The sequence below is a fragment of the Rhincodon typus genome, chromosome 4 (assembly GCF_021869965.1).
Source record: "Rhincodon typus isolate 14 chromosome 4, sRhiTyp1.1, whole genome shotgun sequence".
NCBI classification, from domain to species: Eukaryota; Metazoa; Chordata; class Chondrichthyes; order Orectolobiformes; family Rhincodontidae; genus Rhincodon; species Rhincodon typus.
This window is the reverse complement of record NC_063335.1, coordinates 3750041-3759485: the sequence shown is the minus strand read 5'-3', so window position 1 is coordinate 3759485 and position 9445 is coordinate 3750041. Positions and strand designations below refer to the sequence as shown.

The window sequence follows — 9445 nt, the reverse complement described above, 5'->3', positions numbered from 1 at the left end:
TTTCTGAAGAAGTGTCTAGGCCCGAAACGTCAGCTTTCCTGCTCCTCTGATGCTGCTTGGCCTGCTGTGTTCATCCAGCTCTACGCCTTGTTATCTCAGATTCTCCAGCATCTGCAGTTCCTACTATCTCTATCCAGGAAGAATGAGCTGGATTTGAACTTTGTATCATTGTTTAATATTCTACAGGTAATGTGGTAAGCAACTCCTGCTTCATGCTAAGGACATGTGGTCGTTTATTGTTTTTGCAGCCCTTACACATTAGTGTTGTTCATTGGAGGTTTTCTTATCCATCTGCTTGATATCTTTGGGTAATCCCACTTTCAAGTATTTACACTTTACATGTCCTATTGACCATAACGGAAAAGCAACAGTAAGGTAATGCACTGACATCACATGAAGCTTAGGTTAGCCAGCTTGTAAGGCTACCTTCAAGAGTGTCATGGAGAGAGATCCCTCATGAAAAGAAGCAGGTTGAAAGGAATTCCGAAGGATCTCCTTTGACCCTTCATGTTTCAGTGCGTGCGTAGATGGCTAAGTTGTCTTGAAATACTTGACTATCCTCTAGAACACTGTTGAAACTGAGAGACAACATATACTGCATTGGTCCGCTAAGAAAAGTTGCAAAATGAAAGAGATGGACATGTCTATTTAACGTCTCCAAGCCTTCAATGACAGTGCAGTGCCTTGAACACCTGATAGACTGACTGAACCATTCCCTGCAGAGAGGTGTGGAATCATCACTGATTCTGTACTCTCGCTCATAGGGTGCTCCAGGCACCAAGATGGTGTAAGTGTGGAATGATGTGTGCAGGTCAGCCCCTAGTACAGTCCCTGCACACTGAAATTAGCCTCAGCTTTGTTCACATTAAAGGGCAACGTTTTTAAGTCATCAATGTCATGCTTCAAGGAAGCCAGATGCAGTATGTAGTCAGGAATTGAGTGCTTAAGAGAAATGAACAAATCTTAGTCATTGTAACTTCCTTCATTGTTGGGATGACTCATCTGCCTCATGGATCCAATATAATCAGGTCCCAAGGAAAAATTACACCAGAGCAGATATTTAGCAAAGCAACTGAAGACATATTTTAAGAAGTGAAAGATTATTTACAATGATGATTCACCAGTGCCACCTATATACTCTAAGTAAGGATTTTCATCCTCTGCCTCCCATTATGTCTCAGCACAACTCCAAATTCTGTAGTTGGGGTGGAGGGGAGGCTGCTCTTGTTGTCCCTGTTGGCCTGGAAGATTTGTGAAGTTGTCCTGGGTGCTTTTGGGGCCAAAGGGCCTAGGTGTGCTGAGAGTGCCCTCCTTGACTGGAGCTTCTTGGGGCTTTGTGATCACAGGGAGAGGGAAGTGAAGGGGTCATCACTGGAGTGTCCTGAAAAGCAGCTTCAAGGTTCGTGTGTGGCTTCTCCTCACTTTGAGTGTCTACTGGCAGCAAACTGTCTACCTGAGTGAAAGAGACACCTAGAGTAAGGTGAAGGTCGCTTGTCCCCTATTAACCTGTCATTGATGTTGAGGGATCTAAGGCTGGAGTGAACATAATCCAGCAGACCAAGGGTGCCGGTCCTGCCTCTTTATAGAGTAGCTAGAGCCGGCACAGTGCAGATAATGTTGGTGCACTCCTCCATCCTTCAATCCAACTGACTGAGTACCTCTGGCTAGCCTGCCTACTGTTTCTGTGCCTGTCTGTCCATTTTGACAAAATCATTAATGGCCAAGACTTTGGGGCCGAGTAAGTACTTTGTCTTACTGGGAGTCAGAGTCCTTGGACATTTCTTCATTGCACAGGCGTGTCAATTGTGTGCTCACCAAAGTGTGCTGCTGAGTCTAATGGAGACAGAATCCTGCCATGAGGTGAAAATCTCTGAACTGGTGAAGAGTCCAGGCGAAAGCCTTTGTTGGTGCTTCATCTGAGGTTTCAATTGCTTGATCCTCAGAGGTGAAGGTGGGGCTGAGGGTCTCCAGCACCGGCCTCTTCTGGTGGTTTGTCAGATACCACCTGGGTATTAGTTGTCTAAAAGGGATAAAGGCTGCATAGATTAAGAATGAGTTACCATTGGTGTTAATGGCAGGGGGAATGCAGCGTTGCACAATGAAGATTGGTTGAGGTCACCCATATCCCCAGGAGTGGGCACACCTTCTCTGGATACTGTGAGAATCCTCCTCTCACATGGAGTGAGGGCTCTGCTATCAGTGCTGGACCTCACAGCCTCGTTATGGCAATGAAACATGGGGATGAATGAGTAGTCAGGGGTGATGTATGAGGAGGAAAGGTGGTCCAGGGTCTCCAGGAAGTGAGCAGAAAGAGCAAAGGGCAGGAAGAGTCAGTAGTTTGGGGGGGTGAGGTGGGCAAGAGCTATTGAGTGAATATGAAGTGCAGTGTAAGACAGGTTACTGATTTATTATGAACCATTACCCGCCCTCAAAATACCTATATTTAATTATCTCTCAGCCTTGTTTTATTCTAAGAAATCAATCATAACTTTTTCAATTTATCTACATAAAATCCAATCTATCTACATCATAACATTCCTCATTGCTGAAACCATTCTCAGAAATCTTTTTTGCACCAACTCCAACTCCTTCAAATTCTTCCTTAGCTGCAATGCCTAATAAAGTGGACAATAGTGAGTCAACAGCCAGTGTTGCATCACTCCTGGTTTTAGTTTCTTACATTTATTTTGATGAGGCTTCAGGTTCTCTAGCCTCTGGTATATCAGCACAGAATTTTACCAGAATTGTGCCTACTTTAAGGCATAATGAAAATTCAGACTGCTATTTAGATTGTACTTTAAATTCAAAGAACTTTAAATGAAGAGTATTGGTATTCTATGATGAGGTACTAAACTTTAAAAGTGCTTCTCCACAGCATCCAAAATGCCCTAAAAAAAATTCCCGGGACCTCATTTACTATTTTTAGAGCAGACTTGTATCCTATAGCACTCTCTCAGCTATTAATTCAAACCTGCCAACAGGAACATCTGTTAATGACGTTCAGGCAGTTTTGTGGATCTGATATTTTCAAACGCCCACCAGAAATGCCATGTTTCACCACTTACTGTCCTTCTATCGTAAGATCAGAAATGGGGATGTTTGCTGAAAATTGCAGAAGCATCAGCACCGTTCACCATTCCTCAAATACAGAAACAGTCCATGTTCAAATATGGCAAGATGTGGACAAGATTACGCTCAGGATGAGAAGCAGCACATAATATTTGTGCCACACGAATGCTAGGAAATGATCATCTAAATGAGAGAGATTTTAACCATTTCTCCTCGACATCGAACAGCAACAACACCATCATATCACCATCAACAACCAGGGGGGCCAGCAGTGACCCAGAAACCTACCTAACCAGCCACACAAATATAATGTCCACAACAGCAGGTCAGGGACTGAATATCATGTATCCATCTGGATTCTCCAAACTCTTTTCATTATCCACAAGACACAATTTAGGACTTGAAGGAATAACTTCCACTTGTTTGGATGAACACATCTCCAAGAAAATGCAAGATGTTCAAAACATCCAAGACAACGCAGCCTGCTTGATGATAGCCTATTCATCACCTTAAATGTTCATTCCCTCTATTACCAATGCAACATGCCTGCAGCATGAACCATCTACAAGATGCACAACCGTAAGTTGCTAAGGTTTCTTTGGCAGTCCCTTCCAAATATAGTACCTCTATTAGCTACGGGCAAGGACAGTATTGAAATACTACTTCCTGGAACAGATCATTCTAAATCACTAGTGCTTCCTCATTTCTTTCAGTCTAACAGCACTGAGGGAGTACACACAACACATCAACTACAGTGCTTCAAGACAGCGGTTTCAAAACAGCTATTAGGGGTGTGCAATAATTGATGGTCTTAACAATGATGCTTGCAACTGATGTATCAATAAATTATAAAAAAAGATAATGTCAGTAGCAGCTCATAAAAACCACAGAGCTGCAGCATGAATATTAATTCTGCCTTATCTCCAGAGCCTTTTTCTAAACATTCACTGAAGTCATGGCTGATGATCAGGAGAACTCCATGGAGATTCACTCTGCATGCTTTTAAAATGGAGAGTGAATTATATCTGCACGGCTTTATCCAGCTATCCACTGCTCTCCACCCTCACTTCAATTGTAGACCTGCACTCGGCCTTGACAATCCCGCCTGCAATACCACAAAATTTATCTGGTATTATGCATATTTTCAAATGCAGCAATGGATGAATTGGCTTTCAAAATTGTAGCATTTAAAACACTTAGTCACGTGTGAAATTGATTGCATATTCAAACAGACTGAAAAGTCAACCACTAACCTTGAAACGACTGATGAGGTCATATCTGGTGAATAGATCATAAACAATGAATTTGAGTGCGTGTTCTCCACTGGCTTGATTCAGTGCAAAAACATTGAAGGTCCATTTATCTACATTCTGCAAAACAAAGTACAAGAGGATGCTTCCTATGACGGACTGTCTTCTATCATTCGTTAACACATTTTCCACTTTCACCTTTGCTTAGGATCTCATGGTCAGTCTTACCACTGATTTTCAGATGGTGGTTTGGTAGTTCCTCACCATGCACTCTCTCACTTCTTAAATGTATGTCAATGAACAACTTTAGCTATCCACCAGATATTTGATGTTTTCTAATGAACTTTTAAATAAATGTAATGACGGATGGAATCTTGAACTGGAAGGTGGGTGGCGAACTAAACTGTATTAACAGGCAAAAAATTTGGTTCCCAATGTTAGGATGACAGTCTGCAATTAAGTCTTGGAACCTCTGAACCAGGAGACCCAGGTTCAAGACCAACCTGCTCCAGATGTGTCTCATAACATTCCTGAACAGGTTGTTTGGGAAAAATACATAACAAAATCAAGGCCGGCACGATGGCTCAGCGGTTAGCACTGCTGCCTCACAGCGCCAGGGACCCAGGTTTGATTCCACCTTTGGGCGACTGTGGAGTTTGCACATTCTCCCCGCGTCTGCGTGGGTTTCCTCCGGGTGCTCCGGTTTCCTCCCACAGTCCAAAGGTGTGCAGGCTAGGTGGATCGGCCATGCTAAATTGCCCGTAGTGTTCAGGGATGTGTAGATTAGGTGGGTTATGGGGGATGGGTCTGGGTGGGATGCTCTGAGGTTGGGTGTGGACTTGTTGGGCCGAAGGGCCTGTTTCCACACTGTAGGGATTCTATGAACTTCGAAGTTAGGTTAAGCTTCCCAAAAGCATGCATCAGGAAGATTATTTGCATCTTCTGAATTAAGTACTCCACAAGTAAATAATTTCAATTTCAGGCTGCATATAAGAACAGCAATTCACTTTCTGGACTTTGGAATGTCCTCTTTGGAAATAGATTGTCTATGCTAATGCCATGACTGACATCAAATGGTGGCAACTCATGTTGCAGAGGCCCAGGGAATAATCGAGAGAGCAAGCTAGCATGTGATCGGCACAGTTCAAGGAAGTTGGCTATGGTTAAGGGCCTGTCTGGTTAGGGGTGTGAGTCAGTCCAGGGAAGGTAGATGGGCTGACCAGCAAAGGGTGACAGGAGTAGAATGTTTCACTGCAGGCATCCACCCTGAGAGGCCAAGAGATGTTCCTGGCTCACTGTCAGTGAATGCACCGTTTAAATACACCTCCGGGTGTTTCACCCAAAAGTAACGGGCAGAGGCGCTGGCTTCCACAGGGTTCACCATGTATTTCTGCAAATGTGTGGAATGAACTGAAATTTGCAAAACCACAAAGGAAAGAGATACATTACCCACGCCCCCCCCCACCACCCCCACCCCATCACCCCTGAGCAGAAGTGACACTCACATACCTACTGCAAATCCTAAACAACATAACCCAAGATCCACCCCATTGATTCTTTTTTCTTAATTAAAATTTTCTTTAAAATCCACAAATAGAATCCTCTTTGTTTTAGATTCACTTATTTAATATGTTTCCTCCTTTTATTATTAATCTGGTTAGTTAACTTTTAAAACCACAAAATTTTCCTGATAAATACTGAATCAAAGTAATTATTGAATATTTCTGCTATTTAATATTTCTCCTGTTACATGTGATTTTGTCCTCAGTGCCCATCTTTCCCTTTATTACATGTGACTTCAGAATAAGTTATGATTTGTTTCTTGATAACTAAAATGAATTATTCGCCTTTGCATTCCTAACTGCCCTTAGACATCTTTCCTAAATGCTTCATATTCATCCTTGTCATGCTTTCTGTTGCATGATGATCCACGTACCCTCAATTCTTCTCTTGTTTCTTTATTCAGCATGATGTTTCATTGATGCAGAGTCTATTTTTCTTACTCTTAGTTTATTTCTAAACATCTATGTTATTTTCTGTTCTATACTTATTCACTACTTATTCATTGACCACAGATGTTCTCCATTACTTCAGTCTGACCTGTGTCTCTTTTTACCAGTTTTACTTCTGTTTTAGGTTAATTTCATATCGTGCATAAAACTCCTCCTCATCATACTAGAATAAACAACATTTGTCCTATCCTTACTTAACTTTCCACTAGGGCATTGCACCCACTTGAGTTTAAATGGAGCACATCCTGGCATAGCTGCAGCCTATCTTAACAACACAAATCCTTGCAGTTCTAGGATTAATGCAGTGGAATCCCTCTCTCCTTTCCCCGCTCCCACCCCCCAACCCCCCCACCAGCCCTTTAGCTATGTGTTTAGTTTCCTTAATAAAAACCAAAAGAACTGCGGATGCTGTAAATCAGGAACAAAAACTAAGTTGCTGGAAAAGCTCAGCAGGTCTGGCAGCATCTGTGGAGGAGAAAACAGAGTTAACGTTTCGGGTCCGGTGACCCTTCTTCAGAACTGATGGGGGCTGGGAAAACGTCAGTTTATATGCAGAAAATAGGGAGGTGGGTGGGGTAGGGAGTAAACGATAGGATAGAGCCCAAAGAGAGAGAAAGACAGTTGGACAGACAAAGGAGTTGCTAACGATCGGGCTGGGAGGGTGAATAGTTGTTAATGGGGACTGTTAGTGACTAACAACAGGGTGTGTGTACTGGCAGGCTATGTGGTAACAGGGCCTGGTGTGTGGGGTGGGGTGCTGGGACATGGGAGAGTTTAGGCCCTAAAATGATTGAACTCAATATTGAGTCCGGAGGGCTGTAGGGTCCCCAAGCGGAAAATGAGGTGTTGTTCCTCCAGCTTGCGTTGGGCTTCGCTGGAACACTGCAGCAAGCCAGAGACAGAGATGTTGGCCAGGGAGCAGGGTGGTGCATTGAAGTGGCAGGCAACAGGTAGTTCAGGGTCTTTTTTGCGAGCAGAACGTGTTGTTAGTCACTAACAGTCCCCATTAACAACTATTCACCCTCCTAGCCTGGCCAACTGTCTTTCTCTCTCTTTGGGCTCTATCCTATCGTTTACTCCCTACCCCACCCACTTCCCTATTTTCTGCATATAAACTGACGTTTTCCCAGCCACCATCAGTTCTGAGGAAGGGTCATCGGACCCGAAGTGTTAGCTCTGTTTTTCCCTTCACAGATGCTGCCAGACCTGCTGAGCTTTTCCAGCAACTTCTGTTTTTGTTTAGTTTCCTTATCTGTCTCCCTCTCTCTCTCTCTCTGTGCCAATTTGCACATGGTTTAGACAGTAACCCAGAGATTATTAACTTCAAGTCAATTTACTAACCATTTCCCATTACCACGCAGTCAAAATGACCCACTTAGTATGCTCCCTGCACTTTCTAAAATCTACATTTGAAGTTCTGTTAATCACATGACCAAAGATGCAACCTCTCTCCTTAGGTTTTTTTTTCAGATACTCACTAAAAACAAATTCAAGCACTCAAAATCTAGACAAGTTTGATACCAATAATCTGACATCAAGATCAAGGATCAGGGTTTAACTTGCATTTATTCATTGATTAATCTTTCAGAAGTACAATTATGATCAGCACTCTTTTTAGATATTGGCACAATCAGTTAAAATTGGCATGACTTTGAGAGTAACTTTCATGTGTCACAGGTGAAAATAAAATTAATCTGTGTGAAATATTGAGTCAATTTCACAAGTTCAGCTTCCAGCTTCTGGCTGCTTCCAACTGAATGTGTGTTTCAAACATCAGACTCAAAAGTTCAATTCACACAACTTGCATTCACTCCAAAGTTCCAATTAAACCTAATAAGGATAAAGTTAAATGCACGAAATGAATTTTTTTTAACTTCAGTACCTATTTCTGTGATCTGCCTTTATGTCAAACAATACACTAAATCACTTACACAAGATCGACATCTGTCTCATAATGGCTTGAAAGAATGAGACTGTCATAGACAAAAGAAAGCAAAAGTCAAAAATACCTTTAATACATCGATGACTGAAGGAGGATAACTTAGTCCAACCATATTTGATGTTCGCCTGTACATTCTGTTCAGAAGCAGTTCAGAAAAGAAACAGAATTAAGAATCAGTCGCATTTGTCAGTGAGTCAACATGCGTGTGAATTGATGCAAAATTACACTTCGAGCCTTTGATCAGGATGGAACTTTATAAACACTAAACAAATATTAATCTTTGGCCGTACTGCTCAATAAAACATTGTCTTTCAGCAAAATCAATTGCAATGAAAAGGAAGCTGATAGCACAGCAAAATACAGAGATAAAGTTGGAAAGTGAAGACAGAAAACTGAGATTTTATATTGGTAATGGGAGAATATAGATCAGCAAAACTGAAATCTTTTACACTTTGCTATGCATCCATCTTAGAGTCAGAGATGTACAGCGCGGAAACAGACTCAACTGTCCAACACGTCCATGCCAACCGGATATCCTAAATTAACCCAGTCCCATTTGGCCCATATCCCTCTAAACCCAAACTATTCCTATACCCATCCAGATGCCTTTTAAATGCTATAATGGTACCAGCCTCCACCACTTCCTCTGGCAGCTCATTTCACAGACACAGACCGCATCTTGAAGCGATAATGGATTGAGCGTGGGCCTGAGCGACGGCAGCGGATCAAGACTGGGCCAGTTTGCCATCAACAGCAGGGCTGGTGTGGCAGTGACGGTGAGAGTGGGGATGGTAAGGCAGTGACGGTGAGAGTGGGGACGGTGTGGCAGTGACGGTGAGAGTGGGGATGGTGAGGCAGTGACGGTGAGAGTGGGGACGGTGAGACAGTGACGGTGAGAGTGGGGCCGGTGAGGCAGTGACAGTGAGAGTGGGGATGGTAAGGCAGTGACGGTGAGAGTGGGGCCGGTGAGGCAGTGACGGTGAGAGTGGGGCCAGTGAGGCAGTGACGGTGAGAGTGAGGATGTTAAGGCAGTGACGGTGAGAGTGGGGCCGGTGAGGCAGTGACGGTGAGAGTGGGACCGGTGAGAATGTGACGGTGAGAGTGGGGACGGTGAGGCAGTGACGGTGAGAGTGGGGACGGTGAGACAGTGACGGTGAGTGTGGGGACGGTGA

General features: G+C 43.3%; 1 protein-coding gene across 1 annotated transcript in view; it reads right to left on the bottom strand.

The window, feature by feature from the left end:
- LOC109916548 (dual specificity Calcium/calmodulin-dependent 3',5'-cyclic nucleotide phosphodiesterase 1C-like) overlaps nt 1-9445 on the bottom strand; it is a 613873-nt gene that overhangs the window by 127776 nt on the left and 476652 nt on the right. Inside the window, exons 6-8 of the mRNA XM_048595622.1 lie at nt 8341-8407; nt 4323-4439; nt 1757-1833 (exon numbers count right to left, since the gene is read on the bottom strand). Of these exons, the coding sequence (XP_048451579.1) occupies nt 1757-1833; nt 4323-4439; nt 8341-8407 (261 nt within the window). The remainder of the gene's footprint in view (nt 1-1756; nt 1834-4322; nt 4440-8340; nt 8408-9445) is intronic.